The sequence below is a fragment of the Nuphar pumila genome, chromosome 7, assembly GCF_984573655.1.
Source record: "Nuphar pumila chromosome 7, dmNupPumi1.hap1.1, whole genome shotgun sequence".
NCBI classification, from domain to species: domain Eukaryota; kingdom Viridiplantae; phylum Streptophyta; class Magnoliopsida; order Nymphaeales; family Nymphaeaceae; genus Nuphar; species Nuphar pumila.
This window is the reverse complement of record NC_143255.1, coordinates 24,860,814-24,887,148: the sequence shown is the minus strand read 5'-3', so window position 1 is coordinate 24,887,148 and position 26,335 is coordinate 24,860,814. Positions and strand designations below refer to the sequence as shown.

Here is a 26,335-nt window from a genome sequence, read left to right as displayed (position 1 = left end):
AAACTCCTCAGTTATGAGATGTTGAAGGGGATGTCAGATATAGAAAAGACTGAAGCAAATTTCTATAATGTGTTGTTTACGGGATCCTTTTTAGGTCGCGGACGTGGAGAAGGACATGGTAGAGGAAGATGTTACAATCAGGGAGGCCGAGAAATTCTTCCTACTCCCAACATCCCTACAGGAGGAAGAAATACATTCAATAATAATATTCTTACATGCTACATTTGCAAGAAGAAAGGACATGTAAAAGCAAAGTGTTGGTTCAAAGATGATCCGAGGTACAATCTTGAAGCTAAAGGCAAATATTTACTCATGGATCAAGGGCCAAACAAGGGACAAAGTGACCCTCACAAGGAGCTTTTGTTGGCTTCCTTTCTTTGTCTAAATCACATTCTGTCCAATTGTCTGATATATTGTGTTCCCCTAATATTAAAAAGAATATAGTCTTTGTTTCTAAGCTTGTTGATGATACAAATTAGTATGTTGAATTTACTCTATCTTCTGTGGATGTCAAGGATCTTCAAACGAGGAAGACATTCACAGGGGGAGAAAGTTGTGACAACATGTATGTCTTTAAAGAAGATCCCTTGATTGCTCGAGCTTTATTGGATAGTCACTCGAAGCTTGAGTCCTTTGCGTGCGTTTTCAATATTTCAAAGTTCAGTCAGTCAAATGTTTGGCCTAGTAGGTTGTAAGAGTCATGTTTTGCCATTTAATTCATATAATAAAAGAGCTTCGAGCCTTTTGATATTATTCATTCTGATGTCTGGGTATCATCTCCACCTCCTTCCTCTCTGGTAGCAAATATTATGTATCATTTATTGATGACTAATCTTGTTACTCTTGGATATTTTTTATAAAGCATAAGTTTGATGCTTTTTGGTGTGTTTAAAACCTTTTGGGTCTATGTTCATACTCAATTTTTATCAAATATTCTAAATCTCCAGTGTGATGGTGGTGGTGAATACTCGTCAAAGGAATTTGTTGAATTTTTATAGAATAATGAAATTGGTCGAAGAGTTTCATGCCCGTGGACACCTCAACAAAATGACATTGCTGAAAGAAAGCATCGTCATATTGTAGAGAGTGCGATGTACATGATTCGTGAGAGTAAAGTTTCCATAAAGTTATGGATAGAGGCATTTTATACAATTGTATATGTCATAAAGAGATTGCCCATGAAACTTTTGCAAAACAATTCTCTCTATTTTATGCTATACGGGAAGCACCCATATTATAATGAGTTAAGGGCATTTGGACGTGTGTGTTATGTTCATGTAGACAACCAGCTGAGAAACAAATTTCAAGATAAAGCCCATGTTTGTCATTTTGTTGACAAACTTTTCTAATTCCAAGTCAGGCAAAATTAAAATATCTAAAAATGTTGTGTTTGAAGCCAAGATATCTTGGAAGATCTACCAACCGAATTTGATTGTGACAAACCGATTCAGGCAATGTAAAAAGCACATCAGGAAGATTCAAAGAGGGATGTATTTATACAAGGCATAATCAAAGTCAACCGGTTCTGCAAGAACAACAACAATCCTCAGATCAAGAAAGACAACTTCAGTCAATAAGAAGATCAAGCAGGGTGAGACATCCGATTGAAAGGTGGGTGAGTTATGAAAATTCTAGCATAGATTTTCAGTGCTTTCTTATTCAAATCGGATAGCAGCAAGAACTCAAAACATTTCAGCATGCAATGCCGTCAAATAGGTAGATAGAAGCTATGAATGAAGAAATACAGACCTTGCTTGAATGCCTGACATAGGAGATAGTGAAAAAACCGCTTGATAAAAATGTAGTTGGTTCAAAATGAGTGTATAAAATAAAATATAAACCCGGTGGAACTATCAAGAGATATAAAACTCACCTAGTAGCAAAAGGATTCACTCGGGCGTATGAGCATGATTATGATGAGACCTTCAGTCTTGTTGTCAAAATAGACACTATACATATTGTCCTTTCTATGGCAATTGATCATGAGTGGCAACTAAGTCAGTTGGATGTAAAGAATGTGTTCTTATATGGGCATCTTAAGGAGGATGTTTATATGGAGCAACCACTAGGGTATAGTGAAAAGGATCTAAAAACTCATGTTTGCAGGTTAAAAAGAGTTATTTATGGATTGAAACAAGCTTCAAGGTCTTGGTTTGAGAGTTTTTCAGTTGCAATTCAAGGCTATGGTTTTACTTGGTCCCCATTAGATCATTCACTTTTTATTTACAAAGGTAACAATTTTATCACTACGTTACTAATTTATGTTGCTGATATAATTGTTACTGGCAACTGTAGTGAACATATTGAAGAAGTGAAGAGGTTCTTGCACAAAAATTTGAAGACCAAAGATCTTGGTCTATTACGGTATTTTCTTGGGATAGAGGTAGATAGGCAAGCTGATTCCCATATTTTAACTTAGCACAAATACATGATGAATCTCTTAAATAAAACATGCATGAAAGATTGTAAACCTGTTGCAACCCCAGATCCCATTAATCAGAGATTGGGCGCAAATGATGGAGAATTGTTTCATGACCCAACACAATTCAAAAGCATAGTTGGAATGCTGCAATATCTCACTTTCTATCGTCTAGATATTGTTTTTGCTGTTAATCAGGTGTCACAATTCATGCATCAACCTTGAACATTACATATGGATGGTGTAAAAAGAGTTTTGAGATATTTAAAGGGCACTGTTGGAGATGGCTTGCTCTACAGAAATAGGGCACCACATGAATATATGTTAATGATTACGACTTATTCAGATGTTGACTGGCAAGAAATCCTGATGAGAGAATGTCTGTTTCAGAATACTGTGTTTTCTTTGAAAGAAATTTGGTTTCACGGAGTAGTAAAAAACAAAAGCCTGTTGCGAGGTTCAATACAGAGGCTGAATATCGTTCTATGGCGATAACATGGATTAAACATATGTTGTATGATTTGAGAGAAGTCATCCCCAAGTCACTTTTGTTGTGTGATAATCAAGGAGCTATCAAGATTTTAGTAAATCCCATTCAACTTGGAAAGACAAAATATATCGAAATTGATCAACATTTTATTCGTCAAAAAGTAGAGGATCATAAGATTGAGACCAGCTATGTTCGGACTGAAGATCAAGTAGTTGACTTGTTCATTAAATGCCTGATAAAGAACATGTTTTGGTAACCATGTACAAGTTGAGGGAGGCTATTAGAGCGTGAGGTTTGAGGTGGTCAGATCTAGATCCATATCACTCACATCCTATGTCACACGGACTCGGCTAAGGAGGTGCCGCACCCGAGTCGACACGCCCCGACACGGGTGCGGACTCGGGTGCGGCTTCGGACTCGGCCCGGACTCAGTCAACGCCGAGTCGGACTCGGTCAACGAGTCCAGGCCGAGTCCGTCCACATTTTGGACTCGGTCAACTTTGACCGAGTCAAAAAATGTCCCTAAAAAACTAATTTTTTATATTTTTTATTTAAAAAAATATATATAAAAAAGGCACTGTGACTGTGCAGTCTTTGCAGTGTGCACAGTGCACAGTCTGTGACTGTGCACAGTGCACAGTCTTTGCAGTGTGCACAGTGTTGTGCCTGTGCACAGTCACAGTCACAGTCACAGTCTGTGACTGCACAGACACCTGTGGCATTTTAAAAATAAAATAAAATTATATATATATATATATATATATATATATATATATATATATATATATTTGCCGAGTCCCCGTGTCCAAAAATTTTAAAATTGTGCCGCACCCGTGTCGCACCCGCACCCATGTGACATAGCTCACATCACTTTTCACGACGTTATTGTTCATGATGTTATTGTTCATGTCACTATTCATGTCACCTAGTTCCCTATTGTATTTTATTATATATTGTGTTCCTAAAATACCCTTTATTAGTCTTCTTGTATTTTGTGTTAATAAGAGTCTTTTAATAAAAATGTATTTTAGTGTAAAGTGAATACAAATAGTCACAATGAGGCACACAATTTTCCCATATTGAAAATCGTGAGAGTTCAGCCCAAACCTTTCTCTTATCTTCTTTCTCTCTGAAGGAACCTTAGAAAACCTAAATCTAACACTAACCATAGTCATCTTGGTCACAAGGAGAAAGGTTTCCTCATAATCTATTCTATAATTCTGAGAATATCCTTTAGCCACTAATCTAGCTTTGAATCTTTTTAATCATCACTCATAGTTTTAACTTTGTAAACCTATTTATATTCTATTGGTTTTTTTCTCTTAGGTAAATGTATTTCTCATATTTTTGATTTTTTAAGAGCTTCTAATTCTACTCTAATAGCTTCTGCCTATAACATGGTTATATGGGTTTTAAGTTCAAAATAGGAGTGAATATGAGCTAAACATGCTGTATATTATGGGAAAAAAGATTCATAGGGCACAAACCTATCAGGTGATTTGGAAATCCTTCTAAAACATCCAACATTTGAAGGATTTGTTTTATTTGGAATTTTTTTCAAGAGCACTAGGTTGTTTTTCATTCTCTCATTTGGTATACTCATAATAGGAGGTTCAATATTAAGGTTATCATCACTGTTACCATCCTAGACATCATTTTGATATTCCATATCGATAATATTCTATTCACAATCAATCAAATCAATTTGATCACAAATAATATCCCTATCCTTAAACAATAAGTTCAAAAGAAAAGAATACACAAAACTTTACTTATGCATGCATGATAGAGTCACATAAACTATCATTTTCAACAAAAGATATAGTTCTTGACACATAAAGTTTGTCATTTTTTGGATCATAACATCTATGTCCCTTTTGATTTTTAGCATAACCAAGAAAATCACACGCGACAGACACATAAGATAGCTTTGGATGAAAGTTTGTTTCTATTTCAATCAAAACAAAACATTTGCAACCAAAGACCTTGAGTCAATTATAATCTAGTTTCATTTTAAAAATATCTTCTACAGGGGTGAAAATTTTCAAAACTGAAGAAGGCATTATATTTATTGGATAAACTGTTGTAAGAGAGTCTTCGACCCAAAAAATGGTTTGGTATATTGTTTGAAATTAAGGGTTCTAGTATTTTTTTTTTCCAGATAATCCAAGGTGAAAACCCCCGATCACTGACCACACATTGGTTGGCCTCTAGTCTGTAAAATCCTTAAAGTCCTGCTTGCTCATCGAGGAGTACACCCAACTTTCACTTTGCGGCAAGGGACGCCACTCGTGGATTTCAAACTTGTGACATTTACGAGTCACCCTTACCAGATGAGCAGAGCCCTTGTAGGCATTAAGAGAGTTCTAGTGGTCTCAATGATATGCCTATGTTTCCTTTTAGCCAAACTGTGAGGTATTAGGACAAAATCTTTGTTGTATAATCTCGTTTGAATTAAGATAACTTTTGAAATCATTTCAAAGGTATTCTCCTCCAGAGCTGTCATGAAAGATAAGAGATGTTTGAACTAAATGTGGTTTTGATTAAGTTCTAAAAAGTCTTCAAGTAGTGGAAAACTTCAAATTTATGCCTAAGAAAATAAATCCAAGTATATCTAGAATATTCATCCACAAAAATCGCATAGTATGAGAAGCCTCATTTAAAGACAATGGGAGTAGGTCCCCAAACATTCTTGTGCACCAATTCAAAGATTCTTGAGGGGACAAAGTTACTTTTCCCAAACAATAACAATTTCATTTTTCTAGGTATGCAATTGATATAAGTAAAATCATCATCATTATAATTTTTTTTTTCAAATTTCGAAAATAGCTAATTTGGATACACTAGGATGACCTAATCTTTCTTGCCATAAATCAACATCCATGTAGAGGCTTCATTCTCTATGGTCTTCCCTCTTTTTCCCTGATTGGCGATCCTACACCTAACAACCCTTAGATGAGAAAGAATTATCACACTCATGGTAAGAGATTTTGAGAAACCGAAAGAAAATTTAAATTAAGATTTGGAATATGCCTAACTTTTGGAACAAATCTTTTTTTCTTTTTGAATTTTCCAGAGATTTTTAAAGTTTCCTATAGCTTTTATGTTGAGAGAGGTTCCATCAATTGTGAAAACAAAAAAAGTCATATGAATTGGTGCAACAATCGGTAAGAAGATCCATATTTGGGGTAATATAAAAAGTACTTCCAAATCTAAAAGCCAATAACGCATATTGGGAGGAGAGTAAATAGATGTAGAGATCACGACTCTCATCAATGTAGATGACCTTTTAATAAATAGTTGGAGCACCTCCACCTATTGAGACAAAGATAAAGACCCAAGCCATCATTTGATCCACCTTTGCATGCATCTTAGGAAGTGCCAACCGAAAGCCACCTTCATCTCATCTTTCATCTTTGCACAATAGGGTTTGATATACCCCGGTTTGCTACAATGATGGCAAATACGTTTCTTCTTTCTATCTTCATCAATATATTGCCTCCCAAAGTGTGGAGGTTTGTAAATGCTCACAGTGGACCTGGGCCTAGAGACAACTAACACCATCTCTTTTGAGTTATTCAACTCTACCATAGCCTTGAGTCTAGTTTCCTCCATGCACTCCCCTACAAGAACCTCATGAAGAGATAGAATCTCATGTCTATGGATGGCAGCCACACACACATGTTTAAATTCATGTCTCAATCTTTTCATAAATTGGAAGAACTGCTCGCTATGTATTTGTTTCTTCATTTGTTGCAAATCATTGGTAGTATCCCAAATTGGCTCAAGTCTAGCCATTCCATCCTATAATCTTGCTATGTATTTGTTTCCTCATTTGTTGCAAATCATTGGTAGTATCCCAAATTGGCTCAAGTCTAGCCATTTCATCCTATAATCTTTTTAATGCACCATAATACTCTCACGGATTTGTCGCCTTGTTTGCAAATGTGAATCTGGTCTCTAATATCCCATACATTGGCGACATCATTTTGAGTATACATCTCTTTAAGGAAAGTCCACGCTTCATCGACTCTTTCCAAGTTGAGAATATTGGTGCATGACTCATGAACCAAGAGAGAACCTTTGGCATGTCCAACTTCCCACACTTTCTTTAATTGGCCGTGGACTTCTCTTTATAGTTGTCTTTAAGGACCTCTTTTGCACCATTAACATTTATGGTGAGGACAAGTTGTAAGATCTCACAAATTTTTGCCTAATTATAAATTGAATGAATATAATTTTTATTAAATAAATATATTTTCGTGATAATATATATATATATATATATATATATATATATTAATGGCTGACATTAATTGGATCCCGATATGGATCATGGGCTCGCTGGCCGAGACCCATGATCCATGTGTATGGATAAATAAGCTTTTAATTTTTTTTTAAATAATAACAATAGATAATATATATATATATATATAGATATTATATATATTTTATTTTATTAGATTTTTATTAGAAAGGATTTCTATTTCCTTAAGGAAATAGAATACTTTCTAGAAAGGACGTCCCCTCAATATGAGTCCTATTTTGGTTATAAGTAGGCGTGAGCCTCTCTCTCTCAATCACAACTTTGAGAAAGAGAGAGGGCTGAATCGAGTGATAGAAAGAGAGAGAGAGGGAGAGAGAGCAGCGAGATTGGGAAGAGGCTGCAGCGTCCCCCTCTTCTTTGATGTGTTCTTCTCCAACACCTTCTTCATATACTTTTTTTTTTCGTGAATCTCAGCCGCAAGGTGCTAAACTTTTCCTCTTGGGATTCGATAGGAAGGGATTTAGTTAGGTTGAATCGATCATAGCTTAGAGAAAGATTTAAATCTGTTATCTGTGTTTCTATATACAGATATTTTGTTTTTTTCTGAATCTGGATTTTTCCTTGGCTGCTTCAACCATCGATTCTGATTGGGACTTTGATGGGTCTGAATCAAACCTACAGTAGTTTTAATATTCAGTATGGTTACTGTGATCTTTGGTGTTAGGTTTGATTTATATGTCTCATCTTTAATCTGGGTTTTTATTGATTTGAATACAGGGTGGGTATTTTGCTTTAAAAATTCGTTATCTAGCGTTCCCTTTTTGTTCCAGTATGAACAAATATATTTATTTCATGTTTATGCTGAATCTGGTATCATGGTACAGAATTGTTGTCACATTTAAACTGCATTATTGGGCATGTTAACTCATGTGAACCTATTTCATGTTCTGCTTAATGCCATGCTCAGAAATTTTGATTTTTACTTGGTAGCCTATGATTGTTTGTGTTCATAAAACAAACTTTTATCACACAGTAAAAAATCGGTACCTATGTCTGAGCCTGCATATATGTTCTAACAGTCAATTTTTCTCAGATTTAAGGATAAAGGAATCTGAATGGTCATATGTTCCCGAAATTAATATCATGGCTTAAATAAATTCAACATACCTAGTTGTCGGGGCTATTTTCAGGGTTCAGCGTGAATGATTTTTTTTTTATTTAAGCTTGTCATCTGCTCGAAGTGTGTTGGTACACGCGCATTAGTTAATTCTGTTCATAATGTTAAATCTGTTTATAATGTTAGTTCTGTTCATGCATGATAGGTCGATAGATTTGCTCATGCATGAGAGTTATCAGGTCTGTCTCTGTGTATATATATATATATATATATATATATATATATATATATATATATATATATATATATATATATATATATATATATATTTGGGTCTGTTAGGCAGATTACTTACAGGATTTCTGCATAGGCCAGATTTGAATTTTCCTGAAATCATGAACCTTGGGTAAGGATCTGATCATGTTAATCTGTCCTTATGTGTTTCGAATCTGATTTTCTTGTGTAGACTCATGTTATTAGGCAACCTATGCTTCTTTTATGAAAGCCCACGCAGTTTCAGCATAATCTGTTAAGCCTTGGATTTCTGTTTCACTTTTATTTAAAAAATTGGTTCATTGTATAAGTAAACAGGGCTTTTGATGTATGATCATCAAACTGATTTTTAATGTTCACTAAACCTGAATCTTGTCAGATTTAAATAAATCTGAAACTTTATCAAACCTAAGCTGAAACAGAAATTATAAAAGTCCATTTTTTCCTACAATCGGATTTCTATTAGAAGTTTTTTTAATCTGGTCGGTTTTGGATATTTAGTTGAATCTGAACTTAATAGGTGCTGAATCAGGTCAATCACAAAAGTTTGGATTTTTTGGCTGATATGATAAATTTGAATTTGCTTGTTATAACATGTGTTGTGCATGAATATGCATTGATGTTGTGCATTGTCAACACAAAGTGGTATATCTATATGTGATTTGTGTTCACCAAAATTTGCAATGCCATTTAAACTTTATTAAGTTGTGTAGTGGTTATGTATGAACCACTTACGGGCCTTTGGAGGCCAGATGCATATATTGCTCATGAAATAACAAGTTTTAAATATGTTGTAAAACTGTTTTATATTACTTTTGAATTAATTATACTATTGAAATTGATAAGGCAATGACTCAAATTTGTTAAAGCATACTCATTTGCATAACTGTTCTTGTATAAGAAACCCTTAAATGAATTAAGAATGATAAAAGAGGTCAAACAATGTAATAATTGTTTTATCTTGGTGGTTTTCTAAAAAGGTGGGACCCTTGGATAACGGTTGTGGGGATCGTGAGGATACAAAACTTCATGTGCATTGCTTTCCCTGATAACCCAATGTATAGTTCATGTTTACCGTCAATGGATGCTGATTTTCTTGTCGTCCTGGTATTAGGTGTTAATTCTTAATGTTTCGATTGGTGATGTTGATTTTTGATGTTGGTTGAGGGGCATGTGTAGGACCCAGTTAATAAAATACAAATTGTGTGTTAAGATACCATTGAAAACTGCATTAAATCTAAAAAAATTGACCATTTTAAGTATCCATGAGTTTTTAGAAGTAAAAATTTAATTTTGTGCATTAAGTATGAACATGCCTGCAAAAACACTTGATAATTGAACTTAAAAAGTCATTAATGCATGTTGCATTGATTCTTACATCCCTAAAGTGTTTAATTTAGCATGAGATTGTTGGTTGTTTAAATTGAACTGCTTATATTAAAAGCCAGTTCTGACAATATAATGTTGTTTGAGACTTTTTAAACTAATGTTTGATTTGGTTTATGCTAATTTCTTGCTGTTGGATTTCGAGAGGGTCTCGTACGAGTGGCTTGCTAGAAGGATCAGGGGTTATGTTTTTGGTGGACCGAATTTTGATAGTTTTTGGGAAGTTATTGTTTTGGGAAACTTGTTGAACCCTAAATGAGGACTATTCTATTAAATTTAATTCAATTTAAATTCATGGTTTGATTTATTCTGTGAGTGAGATATATGTTGGGTTGTTTAAATTAAATCTGTAGTGTGCCTCGGGTTCTTGCAATATCTTTCTCACAATGTTTTAAAATTATTTATTTGTTTAAAAAAAATTGCAAAATTTTTGAGGGTAAGTTTGGGGTCGTTACACAAGTGGCTTGGAAGTAAAACATCTACAAGAGGGTTTTTTACACAAGGGGAGGTTATTTCATGCCCGATTGAAAACTAATTATCCTTGTGTTCATCTAGCAGGGAAAACTATGATGAAATGGTGCCAATGTCAATGGTAGGATGTTTAAAACAGATCATGTTCTATGGAATTTGTTTATTCTGTTTGGCTCTTTGGATGCTTTTATAGAAAGCAAAATGCTAGAATAGGGAGTGATAGAAGTATAGGTCATTCCAGTCAAATTTCAGATATGGTTTGTCTGCTTGCTATTGCAGCTCTCATCTTCACCAATTTTTCCTTGCTAGGCATGCTGTAATGAAATGGTAGGCTCCACGAATGCACTTGAATCTACTCAAAAGGAAGTATCTAAAAGATACTTTAGACAAGACCCATAAAAGGGTATAAATGGAAAAGCATAAAAATAAATAACACTTTATTTATGAGAGAAAAATGCTTAAAAAGCATTTAGAGGAATAAATTACACAAGGGGATGCACCCCTATTTATACAAGAGTATTAAGGAGAGCTCATAAGGAGCTCTCCCTTTCTAGCTGTTGGAACTAGTCCAACGACTAGAATTCTAGCCGTTGGACTAGTTCCAACAGCTAGAAAGTTGGTCAAGTTCCAACCGAAACTTGACCAAACTAGATGTAGAACTAGATACCAAAAACAAAATAAAAGATTACAAAAAAATAAAAAAGTATAAATACAAAAATATATAATAATAATATTATAATAATAATATTATTATATATGTGTTGTTTACATTTTAACACTGTCCCTCAAACTTATGGTACAATGAGCGAAAGTTTGTCTAAGAGGAAGTGAAATCTGGGAGCCGCAAGAGGCTTGGTGAAGAAGTCTGCTAATTGGTATTCTGACGTCACATATGGCAGGTCAATGGTTCCATGCAAGTACTCATCTCTGATATAGTGACCATCCATCTCAATGTGTTTGGTGCGCTCATGGAAAGTCCGGTTGCTTACGATGTAGATTGCACTCTTGTTGTCACAATACATTCGTGAGGCTTGTGTTGCTTCAACTCCCATATCAGAGAGCAGCCGCTTGAGCCAAACAACTTCCATTGTGGTGGTTGCCATGACTTTATATTCAGCGTCAGTGGAGGAAAGAGAAACATTTTGCTGCTTCTTGCACCTCTATAATATTAGAGATTCACCTAAAAATACACAGAAACTAGTGGTTGAGTGCTTATTGTTAGGATCACCTCCCCAGTCAGCATCAATATAAGCAATTAAATCTAATGGTGACAATGCAGATAAGAAGAGTCCTCGTGAGAGAGAACCCTTTAAATATCTAATAATACGTAAAACCGCTTTCATGTGAACAAAAGTGAGAGCATGTTGAAACTGGCTAGCTGTGTGTACAACATGTGCTATGTCTGGCCGAGTGATGGAGAGATAGGAAAGTGCTCCAACAAGTTGTCTGAACGGAATAATATCATCAAGATGCTCTCCATCATCAATTTTCATTTTAACATTGACCACTTCTGGAGTGTCAACCTTCTTATCATCTGTAATGCCAGACCTGAAAACAATATCAAAAGCAAATTTAGATTGAGATATCAAATACCCACGAGGGGAATAAGCAACTTCTATTCCGAAAAAGTATCTCAATAATCCTAAATCAGTCATTTTAAAATGAGTTTTAAGAAGAGTTTTGATATTGGTAACTCCCTGTTTATCGCCTCCAGTGACGATCATATCATCCATATAAAGAAAAAGGATGATGATACCTTCATCAGATTGCTTAATAAACAAGGCAGTGCCATTCCAACAAGAATGGAATCCAATATCAGTCATAATATGACTAAATATGTCATACCAGGTTTTGGTACCTGTTTGAGGCCATAAAGGACCTTCTCAAGACGAAGTGTTTTACCCTTAGGAATAAAAATACCATGCAGAGCTTTCATGTAGACTGTTTCAACAAGACTCCCATTTAAGAAAGCATATTTTACATCCATTTGAAATATAGGTTATTTTTTGATAGAAGTCAAAGCAATTAAAGTTCTAACAATGGTCATACGGGCCACAAGGGCAAAAGTTTCTTCGTAGTCAATGCCATACTTTTGAGCATAACCTTTGGCTATGAGTCGCACCTTATATCTTTCTTGGCTCCTATCACTTTTGGTTTTGACTTTATAAACCCATCTACAACCTATAGGTTTCTTTTCAAGAGGAAGGTTTTGAATAGACCAAGTGTTGGGCTTCTCTAATGCATCCAATTCTGTTTTCATAGCTTCAACCCATTCTTTATGGTTTTTGGCTTCAGAATAGGAGAAAGGTTCAACATAGGATTGGATTAATGCAAGGGCTGCCCTATACGAGGGTGAAAAAGATTCGTAAGAGACAAATTTTTCGGGAGGTCGAGAAATTCTAGAAGTCCTATGAGGGGGAACTTTAGAAAACCTTTCTAATGCACATGGTGGGTGTTGCTCTCCAACTCTTCGTCTTGAATATTGCAGACCAATATCCCTACTGGTTTGGTCTTCGCTATCATTTTAAAAAATAATAGGACTTTGATAATTGTCAAAGTTATATTCAAAATCCTCTTCATTGAATTTTGAAGCTAAATCGATTAAAAATGAATATTCAGTAATATCTTTGGATTTTTCACTTTCAAAAGAACTTTCTTTTTCTAGAAAAGACACATTTCTTGATACATATAATTTGCCATTTTGAAGATCATAGCACCAGTAGCCTTTTTGATTTTTAGCATATCTTAAAAAGGCACATGGGATTGCATGAGGAAAAAATTTATCATTTTTGTTTATAAATACAAAACATTTGCAACCAAAAACTCTTAATCTAGAGTAGTCTGGAGGTACATCATAAAAAGAAGATGATATTTTATTGATGAGATAGGTGGTAGTTAGAGCAACTTCAGCTCAAAAACCTTTTAGAACTTGACTTGCAATTAGCAAAGTTCGAGTGGTTTCCATAATGTGGCGATGCTTGCATTCCGCAAGACCATTTTGTTGAGGGGTGTGTGGGCATGATCGTTGATGAGTAATGCCATATAGATTAAGATAGTTTTTAAATTCTCCAGACATAAATTCTCCCCCTAAATCAGTGCAAAAAAGGAAAATATTACTTTGAAATGTGTTTGTGACCATTTTATGAAATATTTGAAAGTGAGCAAAAACTTCGGATTTATGTTTAAGAAAATAAATCCAAGTGTGCCTAGAAAAGTCATCAACAAAGATGACATAATACGCATAACCACCTTTAGAGACAATTGGTGCGGGTCCCCAAACGTCTGAATGTATTAACTCAAGAGGTTTTGTAGAGACAAAGGTTTTACTAGAAAAATGTAGTCTTTACAAGCAAAAATTTCAGATTTACAAAATTTTCTCAAACTTGGGAAGTATTAGATTTTTGACATATGAGGATGGCCAAGTCTTTTGTGCCATAATTTTGTTTCTAATTTCTAAACATTTAAACAAAATACATTCTTTGGTAGTTCCAAAAAGTCCATGTAATATAGTCCTTTCTCTATGGCCTTCCCCAATCAGCTTCCGTAACTGGCGATCCTGTATCTAGCCACCGTAAGAAGAGAAAGATATATTACATCCATAATCAGAAATTTGTGAAACAGATAAAAGGTTCAAATTTAATTTTGGGATATATCTAACTTCTGGAATACAAACAATTTTGGATTTTTGAAAACTTTCAAAAGATCCTATTCCTTTTATTTCAAGAGATGTTCTATCTACTGTAAAAACTTTTGATATACTTGAGTTATTTTTAAGACATTTGGATAAACATTTAGCATTTGGGGTCATATGAAATAAAGCACCAGAATCTAAATCAGTGCAAAAAAGGAAAATATTACTTTGAAATGTGTTTGTGACCATTTTATGAAATATTTGAAAGTGAGCAAAAACTTCGGATTTATGTTTAAGAAAATAAATCCAAGTGTGCCTAGAAAAGTCATCAACAAAGATGACATAATACGCATAACCACCTTTAGAGACAATTGGTGCGGGTCCCCAAACGTCTGAATGTATTAACTCAAGAGGTTTTGTAGAGACAAAGGTTTTACTAGAAAAATGTAGTCTTTACAAGCAAAAATTTCAGATTTACAAAATTTTCTCAAACTTGGGAAGTATTAGATTTTTGACATATGAGGATGGCCAAGTCTTTTGTGCCATAATTTTGTTTCTAATTTCTAAACATTTAAACAAAATACATTCTTTGGTAGTTCCAAAAAGTCCATGTAATATAGTCCTTTCTCTATGGCCTTCCCCAATCAGCTTCCGTAACTGGCGATCCTGTATCTAGCCACCGTAAGAAGAGAAAGATATATTACATCCATAATCAGAAATTTGTGAAACAGATAAAAGGTTCAAATTTAATTTTGGGATATATCTAACTTCTGGAATACAAACAATTTTGGATTTTTGAAAACTTTCAAAAGATCCTATTCCTTTTATTTCAAGAGATGTTCTATCTACTGTAAAAACTTTTGATATACTTGAGTTATTTTTAAGACATTTGGATAAACATTTAGCATTTGGGGTCATATGAAATAAAGCACCAGAATCTAAGAGCCACAAAAAGTTACCTGGACTAGATACAGCTGTAACTGCTGCTCCAGTTGAGGCTTCAGTCGAAGAGGATACCCTTTGAGAAGAGGTTGAAGAATCTTTATCAATTGAGCCATGGAAACAGGTGTATCTTGATCTTTTGGCTCAGTTTCAATAGATGCAACCCTCTTTTCATCTCTCATTTTTAGCTTCAGACATTGAAGCCTATAGTGCCTCGGTTCATGACACTGGTGACAAATAACTTTTCTTTTGTCAAACTCACCACTCTGTCTCCCAAAATGAGGCGGTCTGTAAGTGTGAGTATGATTCTCTGGTCTAGACTAAGCTAGAACTGAATCATCATTAACTTTTGGAGCACTCTTTGTAAAACGATTTTCCTCCATAGTTAGTTCTTCAATAGTATCCACAATAGTAGGGATTTTACCACGATGAAGTAAAGCCGATTTGGTGGATTCAAATTCCGGCCTTAATCCATTCACAAATTGGTAAAAGTGTTTCATATCGAGTTTTTGACAAAGCTCGATATCTTCGGCGCAATGCCATTTTGGCTCTAGAATAGCCAACTCTTTCCAAAGTTTGGACAACTCATTGTAATATTCACGAATAGTTTTCTCATTTTGAGTTAATGTCCGAACTTTTTCTTGAAGATTGCACACATGGGCAATATATTTAAGGGAATACATATTTTTGAGGCATTCCCATGCCTTATCGGCATGTTCAAATTTAGCGAGGCTAGAACATTTTTTAATGTCTACGCTATTAATAAGCCATGACATTATCTTTGCATGCCCCATCATCCACTCTTTCCATTTCTTTTCATAAGAGGCTAGAGTCTTAGTCTTCTCCTCGTTTGCTAGAGGGACTTCCTTATCACCCTCTTTTTTGGTGAGAGATAGTTTAGGTTCCAAATCAGAACCATCCACTATTCTCCTTAAGCCTTTTTCCCATATGTGGTGCTTCATAATTGAAGCCCACATCACATAATTAGTATCTTTCAATTTCATGGGTATGATGGTGACCTTATCATGGTCATCCATCATTTACAAGGGTGTGAAGAAGATAGTAAGGAGAAAAAAAAAAGAAAAATAGAGAAAAAGGGAGAAAGGGATACAATACAATGTTGTTGCTCAAGTGCTTTTCTCCAAATGGATCCTCTTGTAGTCGATAGAAGAGTGATAAAACACTCTTTTGGCAAGTGATGAAACACTCCTTTGCAAGTGACAAAACACTTTTTGTAAGAACAAGGTGATAACACACCTTTACACAAGAGGCACAGAAATCGAGGCAGAAGTTTTTCAAGATCTGAGAGTTTCGTAGCTTTGATACCATGTAATGAAATGGTAGGCTCCACGAATGCACTTGAATCTACTCAAAAGGAAGTATCTAAAAGATACTTTAGACAAGACCCATAAAAGGGTATAAATGGAAAAGCATAAAAATAAATAACACTTTATTTATGAGAGCAAAATGCTTAAAAAGCATTTAGAGGAATAAATTACACAAGGGGATGCACCCCTATTTATACAAGAGTATTAAGGAGAGCTCATAAGGAGCTCTCCCTTTCTAGCTGTTGGAACCAGTCCAACGGCTAGAATTCTAGCCGTTGGACTAGTTCCAACAGCTAGAAAGTTGGCCAAGTTCCAACAGGAACTTGACCAAACTAGATGCTAGATACCAAAAACAAAAAGAAAGATTACAAAAAAATAAAAAAGTATAAATACAAAAATATATAATAATAATATTATTATATATGTGCTGTTTACATTTTAACACATGCAACTTTGTGTTACTTGATATCTTTGCCATCAGTCTGAAAGAGTGGAGATTATTTTGCCCTCAAATTTAGCTTTATGGTGTTGATTTATCTTGATAAAACTATGGGTTTTCTGGATCTTGAATATTTTTACATTTGCAATTAACAGTAATATTTGCTGTATTTTTACTGTTGTTTTACAACTAACTCATTCCTTACATTTCCACATGCAGTACTTGGATGAGAACAAAACATTGATTTTGGCAATCCTTGATAACCAGAATTTGGGCAAGCTGAGTGAATGTGCACAGTAAGTATCACCGTAATATTTGACTACGGCATACGATAGTGAAATTGACCTAGATATCCTTTTTTATTGTTATGTACTGATGGCAATTGTATGTTTGGATTTCCTTGAGTCAGTCTAGTATAATGAGTTCAAACATACGAAAGAAACATTCACATGAATGTTTTCTTGAAGTCATTTATTGATTGGACTATCAAGTACGGGCATCTTTCTGTGATATTTGATTCTGCAGTGTTCAATTGCTGGTTATCTTATTCTCAATTTTGGATGTAGAGCATGGCTGGTGCCCTTGGCTTCCCAAAACTCAGCTTGAATACTCACTATAAAGTTTAAATAGTGAATTCTTTCTAATGGGCCTTAAGCTAAATTTGTTTGATTAATATTGTTCGTAGTTCATGCGGGTAACTTTGAAAAAATTAGATGGTCCTGGTTATAATGGTCCCTAGTAAGAGGCAAGATTTACTTACATACATTCCTTGTGTTGCGGACCAGGACCACCCCAGGGTCCACTAGACCCAGAGAAGTCAGCCAGGGATCCAATCCAGGAAGCCCCAGGGAAGTCGCTCAGCCTAGAATCCCATCTAGGTTGGAACTGTGAAGGGAGAGAGAGAGAGAGCTTCTTGGGAAGGACTGTAGAAGTCGACCAGCCTCTAGGTTGGACGTCCCCCCCTTTGTATTTTACCTATTTGCACTTTTTGCAAGCTATAAATAGGAGTGTATATGCTCGTCATTTTAATGAAGGTTATTAAGAGATTTCTCTAAGCTTCATTCCGGTTAGTGTTCTTCTTCTCTGAGGGAACGTATTTATCCTGCGCCTCTCTTTCACGCCCGTCATCTGTAATGAAATATGCGGAAGAATCCAAGAATGCTAAAGCATTCACTATGTCCCACACGGACAAATGCAACAAGCATAAGAGAGAAAATCCACTAAGGGATATACGAAAGGCCTTATAAAAAGGCTACACACATGAAAAATAATATCACTATTATTGAAGAGGAGCTCTCAAGAGCAATAAAACATACATGGGGGGTTCCCCCTATTTATAAGAAAAGGAGACCAAAGGGGCTCCCAATAGAGTCGTTGGGGGCCCCAACGGTCACATATGTGACCGTTGGGGGCCCCAACGACCACATATGTGACCGTTGGGGGCCCCAACGACTCCATTGTGGGGCCCCTTTTCGGTATCCAAAAAATACAATTTTAAAAATAAAAATAAAAAATAGTAAAATAAGAGAAACAAAATAAGTACCCCTATGGGGTACTTTGTGAAATGACCATAATACCCCTATCGGGTATTATGGTATTATTACATAGGTTTTAACACCCCCCCTCAAACTTTACGGGGGAATGACCGAAAGTTTGCCAAGAAGGAACAAGAAGCGAGGAGCAGGTAGGGCTTTGGTAAAGAAATCTGCAAGTTGATATTCTGAAGTGACATATGGCAGTGTAACTGTCTCACGAAGATATTCATCACGTACATAATGACAGTCCATCTCAGTATGTTTAGTCCTTTCATGAAAGGTGTGGTTGCTGGCAATATAGATGGCACTTTTGTTGTCGCAACAAAGCTTCGAAGCACCGGTAATTTCGACTCCCATATCTTGAAGAAGACTTCGAAGCCACACAAGCTCCATTGTAGTGGTTGCCATAGCCCTGTATTCTGCTTCAGTAAAAGACAATGAGACTTTCTGCTGTTTCTTGCACCTCCAAGCAATTAGCGAATCTCCTAGAAACACACAAAAGCCAGTAGTTGAGATTCGATCATTTGGGTTTCCTCCCCAGTCAACATCAGTATAAGCTAGTAAATCTAAGGAAGAGATTGAGGATAGGAATAGCCCTTTAGTCAAAGTATTTTTAATATATCGAATGATCCGGAGCACAGCACTCATATGCACAGATGTAGGAGCATGCTGAAATTGGCTTGCAGAGTGCACAACATGAGCAATATCGGGCCTGGTGATAGTCAGATAGGTGAGGGAGCCTATGAGTTGCCTGTAGGGCGTAGGATCATCCAGCAGAACTCCATCCTCCAGTCGTAGTTTAGCATTGATAACCTCGGGAGTCTCCACCTTTTTATCATCTGAAATCCCAGATTTGGAACATATGTCTGCAGCAAGCTTCATCTGTGACAATATATACCCTCGAGGAGAGTATGCAACTTCTATACCAAGAAAGTACCTGAGAAAACCCAGATCAGACATATCAAAATTATGTTTTAACATATTTTTAACTTTAAGAATACCACTTTCATCATTACCAGTGATGATCATATCATCAACATAAAGCAGAAGGATGATGATACTATTACCTGCATGTTTAACAAAAAGAGCAGTGTTAGTATAACATGAGCGAAATCCTAATTGTAACATGATAGCACTAAATCTATCATACTAAGCCTTAGAGGCTTGTTTAAGACCATATAAGGCTTTTAATAACCGAAGGGTTTGACCTTGGTTAACACTGATTCCCGGCGGAGGGTCCATATATACTTCTTCATTCAACTGACCATTAAGAAAGGCATTTTTAACATCTAATTGGAATATAGGCCATTTCTTAGATGATGCTACCGCAATTAGAGTTCTAACGCTTGTCATGCTAGCCACGGGAGCAAAAGTCTCCTCATAATCAATGCCATATTCTTGTGAGTATCCCTTAGCAACTAATCTAGCTTTATAACGCTCTAGGGAACCATCACTTTTTGTTTTGACTTTGTAGACCCATCGACATCCTATAGCTTTCTTATTTGGAGGAAGGTGAACTATTTCCCAAGTTTTAGCTTTATTTAAAGCATCTAGTTCAACTTTCATTGCTTCAACCCAATGAGGTATACTTTTTGCTTGATTATAATGGGAGGGTTCATAGTAAGAATGCAAGGCTATTAGACAAGCTCTATATTTAGGTGAAAGAGTTTCATATGAGACAAACCTATTAGGTGGAATTGATTCTCTAGAAGAACGCCTAAGGGAGGTTTCTTCTAGGGGTTCATTAAGCCGCAAGAATTTTTCTAAAGCACTAATAGGTTGGGCTTCCTCACGCCGAGTGTATACTTGGAGATTGTCACCATTAGTTGGTGATACATCATTATCATGAGAATCATGAGTATTTTCTAAAATTTCCGGATGACTCAAAGAGTCATCATTTGAATCTTCTAAAAGATCATTGATAAACATATAATCAATTTCATTTGATTTTTCCAATATGTCAAATCCATTTTCATCTTCTAAAAAGGTTACATCTTTGGATACAAATAACTTATTGTTTTTATGATCAAAGCATCTATAGCCTTTTTGATTTTCACCATATCCTAAAAATACACATTCTATTGCTTTAGGTGACAATTTATCTCTTTTATGTAAAAGAACAAAGCATTTACACCCAAAAATCCGAAGACGATTGTAGTCGGGTGTCATATTAAAAAGTTTTTCATAAGGAGAGATATTATTCAATTTTGAAGATGGCATCCTATTGATTAAATAGGTGGAGGTTAACACGGCTTCGGCCCAAAATTTTTTAGGAATATTTTTAGAAATGAGTAAGGATCTAGTGGTTTCCAAAATATGCCTATGTTTTCTTTCCGCTAGACCGTTTTGTTGAGAAGTTCTTGGGCAAGATTTTTTATGACAAATGCCATGTTGTTTTAGATATGATTGAAAATCATTTGATAAGTACTCTCCACCCGAATCGGATCTAAGAATGGATATTTGACTTTGAAATTGATTTTGAATTTTTGCATGGAATTCTTTAAAGAAGTTAAAAACTTCCGATTTAAAGTTAAGAAAATAAATCCATACATATCTAGTATAATCATCAATAAAAGTAACATAATATGAATAACCACCTTTAGATAGAACCGGAGATGGCCCCCAAACATCGGAATGCACCAATTCAAAAGGTCTTGTTGTCACAAAGGATCTAATAGGAAAAGGAGTAGACTTCATTAATGCTTTTACCCATATTATGTCTAGTCTCTTCTTGAGTAATCTCGGCAATAGCCTCTTCTAAGGGAGGAAACGTGGATCTATGGAGGAGTAAGGATCTAACTTGTTCAAATTCGGGACGAAGCCCAAATAAAATTTGAAACAATCTATCTTGTTCCATTTGTTTTTGTCTTAGTACCACATCCTCCATAGATACCCATTTAGGCTCTAAAAGAGCCAATTCATCCCAGAAAGGATTTAGAGCACTATAATAGTCTTGTATGCTCATGTCACCTTGTTTTGTGGTTCTCACTTTTTCTTGCAAAAAATAAGCTCTTGCAAGATCCTTTTGGGTAAACATACCCTTCATAAAAAACCAAGCTTCATTTGCCCAGCGGAATTTAGCAATATTTGCACATACCTTAAGTTCAACATTATTCATAAACCATGCTAGGATTTTTGCATGGTTACTCTCCCAATCTTCCATTTGATGATGATAGTCTTCAATAGCCTTTGGACGAGCATCGCCTTCAAGTGCTTTCTCTTGATCTTCTTCCATCTTTGTGAGCTTAAGTTGGGGTTCCGGAATGGTCCCCATTACATAACCCCAAAGCTTCTTCCCTTTGAGATTATTCTCCATTGCGGATGCCCACATCATGTAATTTTTCCCATTGAGCTTGAATGATAGATCGATCTTGACTTCCATTGCTACAAAATGGAGGTGAGAGAAAAAAAAAGTAGAGAGATACACGATTTTACCTTAGAAGATCGTATGGCTCTGATACCATGTAATGAAATATGCGGAAGAATCCAAGAATGCTAAAGCATTCACTATGTCCCACATGGACAAATGCAACAAGCATAAGAGAGAAAATCCACTAAGGGATATACGAAAGGCCTTATAAAAAGGCTACACACATGAAAAATAATATCACTATTATTGAAGAGGAGCTCTCAAGAGCAATAAAACATACATGGGGGGTTCCCCCTATTTATAAGAAAAGGAGACCAAAGGGGCTCCCAATAGAGTCGTTGGGGGCCCCAACGACTCCATTGTGGGGCCCCTTTTCGGTATCCAAAAAATACAATTTTAAAAATAAAAATAAAAATAAAAAATAGTAAAATAAGAGAAACAAAATAAGTACCCCTATGGGGTACTTTGTGAAATGACCATAATACCCCTATCGGGTATTATGGTATTATTACATAGGTTTTAACATCATCAACCCGAAGGGAATACCTTTCCTCCCTTTCCTTGCCGTCGACCTACCTGCCACCAGATGTCCCCCTTTGAGCATTCGTTCAGGAGAGACGTCTCTCTCTCCCCATGCTGCTCACTTCCCTTGTGTTGTGCGCCTCCCTCGCTCGAGCGTGCTTCATGCCCTCCGCTTGTTGGAATTCGTAGGACCAACCTCCCCGAGGCTTGGGTCCTTGAAATTACTTAGGTTTCCAATTCACTGATTCATTGAGAAACTCACACAGTCTTTTGCTGAGATAAGGATTCTTGGGACAGGGTGAGGTGATGTCCTTGTGTTGGTGATGTGTTCTAAGTAGAGTTAATGGGAGGTTCATATCAACCAGAGTTAGAGAGAGGTCTTATCAGTTTTGGGAGTATTCAATGTTGTGAAAAGCATTGAGGTGTAGCGAGGAGCTCCAACAAAAAACTGAAGCGAGGCGTAAAGCATAAGCCTCAATTTTTTTTTGAAAACTTCAAAAAATATCTAAAAATACAAATAAATAAAAGAAATGCTTTATTGATGAAGCAACAACTAATAAGAAATAGAAAATCTCAAATAAATACCAAAAAATATGAGATTAACATGTAAAAATAACATTAATGCAACAACTTGATCTATGTAGGTATCTAAGAAATAAAATATAAGCATTTAACAAAAAATTAAGTAACAAAATCTCTAACCATCAAATTTCTCAAATCATGTCAGCATTAGAAAATGCATATTAGCTAACATAAAAAACAAGAATGGCAAAAAAAGAAAACTAGAACCAACTTTATACTTAACACATCAATGAGGCTAGAAAGAGAATGGCTAATATCAAGAGAGAGAGAGAGAGAGAGAGAGAGAGAGAGGGAGAGACCTAAGTACTTGGGCCTCCGCTTAATTTAGGGTCAAATGGGGGTCCCAAAAAGCGGAGGCATGCCTTGACACGAGGCGTGCACCTCGTGGGCTTTGGGCTTTTTAAGTGCACCTCAAGGCTCAAAGTTGCCTCACCTTTAGGCGAGGCACACTTTTTGTGTCTTGAAGCATGCTTTCAACAACATTGGCTGAGATCTATGTCATATGGGTGAGGGTACGGGTGTGATATAGGTGCGGAGCAATTTCAAAAATTTTGGACACGGGGATACGACTATATATATATATTTAAAAAAATATATAAAAAGTTCATTTTTTTTAGTTTTTATGTCTTTTGCCCTAAAAATGAACAAAAATAGACTCGGTCAAAGTTGACCGAGTCCAAAATGTGGACAGACTCAACCCCAGTGCGTTGACCGAGTTTGACACTTGGTTGACCGTGTCCGTCCCATGTCTGAAGTCGCACCAGTGACCGCACCCGTGTCGGGGCGTATAGACGCGGGTGCGTCGACCTTATAGCCGAGTCCGAGTGACTTAGGCTGAGATCCAATAGGGTGAAAGGAGTTTAATATGGCTTATTGAAAAGGTTCAAGGGCTCCCATTTCACAATGGTGATTTGTGGTTTCAGTGGTGCAAAACCCTCCACTTTAAGAGGCATTTGATTTGTACTATAGGCGATGGTCTTTCTTTTTTAAGGCAGGATTCATTCCGTCTGCAGAGGTTAGACATGGGAATGCTCTTCATTGATGATGCAATGGCCACAAAGAGGAATGATCTTTAAAGATCTAGCTTATGTTAGGGAACTGATGCAGCGAGGATCGGAGTTCCGATGCTACTAAACTTGTTTATTGAAAGGAACAAATTACAATGAAGAATAATGGAGAAAATGGGGAATGAAATAATGGTTGCAGAAGAATAAATGCTGGCAGCAAAATAGAAAACAGTAAAAAGAAATGAGCAAATCTTCAAACTTCTTCAACTTCACGGAACCCTAGGGCCGGGCACTTAATAGGCTGCTCACCGGGTCTGGATCTCGAATCCGGAACCCGGGACCGAGACCCGATGCTCTCAACTTTTGTTGGGGAGTTGACATGCATTGTTCCATTCTTCGCTCGCTTGACATAAGTGCGCATGGGCACGTCCCTGCATCGTGGTGCCGAACTCACAATCAGATCCATCACCTGGGTCCGATCGTCCATCCCATTAGAGCCGGGTTCCCTGGCCATGCATGGGTCATGCGGTATGGTTCCGGGTCGGTCCTGCTCTGCATCATTCTCCCTTGGTTGGGAAGAAGTCGGCTCTGATGACTTGTTGTCACCACAGTAAGCGTATAGATCAGACACATTGAAGATAGGCGAAATGTGCCAGTCCTCGCGCAATTCAAGGAGGTAGGCATTTAGACCCAATCGTCGGAGGATCTTGAAGGGGCCATGCTTCTTAGGACTCAACTTACCATAAGTACCTATTGGGAAACGCTCAGGACGCAGGTAAACCCACACTAACTGTCCTACTTGAAACTAGACATCTCGACGACCCTGGTCCACAAAGGCTTTGTAAGCTTCAGAACTTTCAACAAGCTTCGCTCTGACTTGTCTGTGAATATCATGCATGTACTCAACGACATCAAATGCGTCTGGGGCAAGGTCTTGGAGACTAGACACAAGTGCTAGATCTACTACATGTGTTGGTGAACGACCATAAACCACTTGAAAAGGTGACTTGCCTGTGGACCTGTTGATGGAACTATTGTAGGCGAACTTGGCTTGGTTTGACATTCTCCCCAACTAGACTCCTGAGTAGGTTCCCTAAGGTGCGGTTTATGACTTCGGTTTGGCCATCGGTCTACGGGTGGTATGCACTGCTGAATTGGAGCTTGGTTTTCAATAAGGCCCATAACGATTTTCAAAAATGACTCATGAAGCGAGTGTCACGATCTGAGGTGATCGTGTGAGGCAATCTATGAAAGCGAACAACGTTCTTGAAGTAGTACGAGGCTACTAATGAGGCGTCAGTGGTTTACTTACACGGGACAAAGATAGCCATTTTGGAAAATCGGTCAACCACAACTAAGATGGAATCAAAACGATGCGAGGTTCTGGGAAGACCCACAATAAAATCCATGAAAACGTGTTCCCAAGGCCTCTCAGGGATGGGCAAAGGAGTGTAAAAACCACTATTTTGCCGTCGACCCTTGGACACTTGACATACTCGACAACTCTGGACAAACTTAACAACATCTTTGCGCATTTTGGGCCAAAAGTAACATTCATTTAACAGAGCGAACGTCTTATCATGTCCAAAATGCCCAGCTAGTCCCCCTTCATGTAACTCGAAAATCAATTGTAGCCTAAGAGAGAATGTCAGCACATATAACTTATTACCTCGAAAGAGGTAACCGTTATGTATAACGAACCGTGGGTCTGCTGTGCTGGCAGAGGAGAGACACACTTCCCAGACCTGCTGAAAATCAGGGTCCATTGGGTACAACTCCTTGCATTGCTCAAACCCAATGACCTGCACGGACATAGTCATCAAAAGACTATTCTTTCTGCTAAGTGCGTCAACTACCTTGTTTAGAGTACCATATTGATGGTGAATCATGAAAGTGTACTCTTGCAAGAAACTGACCCACTTGACATGTCTAGCACTCAACTTCTTTTGGCTATTTAAATACTTCAACGCCTCATGATCCGTGTACAAGACGAACTCCTTATAAATGAGATAATGCCTCCAATAACGAAGGGCTTGCACAACTGCATAAAATTCGACATCATAAGTGGAGTACTGGCACCTCGCTTGAGTCAACTTTTCACTAAAGAAAGCCATGGGCTTGCGGTTTTGACTCAAGCCGGCACCAATTCCCACTTTAAAGGCGTCACACTCAACCTCAAAGACTGCGCTAAAGTCAGGAAGGGCTAGGACGGGAGCACTAGTCATTTTCTCTTTGATGAGTGTGAAAGCTTTGCCCGTGGCCGAAGTCCAATGGAAACTAATACCCTTTAGGCATTCCGTGATAGGGGCCATGAGGGTGCTAAAGTTTCTCACAAAACGACGGTAGAAAGTGGCTAGCCCGTGGAAACTACAGACCTCTCCTATAGTCCTTGGGGTAGGCCATTCTACAATCGCACGGACTTTGGCGGGATCCGCATTAACTCCATCAGACGACACAATAAAACCCAAAAATACCACACTTGACGTCATAAACTCACACTTTTTGGCATTAACATACAACTTCTCCTTCCTTAAAATCTCTAGGACTTGACCCAAA

At 36.9% G+C, this 26,335-nt stretch overlaps 1 protein-coding gene across 1 annotated transcript in view; it reads left to right on the top strand.

Annotated features, from left to right (window-relative positions):
• The window catches only part of LOC149831572 (GRF-interacting factor 1-like), a 47,973-nt gene that overhangs the window by 15,360 nt on the left and 6,278 nt on the right, over positions 1-26,335 (top strand). Inside the window, exon 2 of the mRNA XM_090013982.1 lies at positions 16,983-17,059. Coding sequence (XP_089870108.1) covers positions 16,983-17,059 — 77 coding nt within the window. The remainder of the gene's footprint in view (positions 1-16,982; positions 17,060-26,335) is intronic.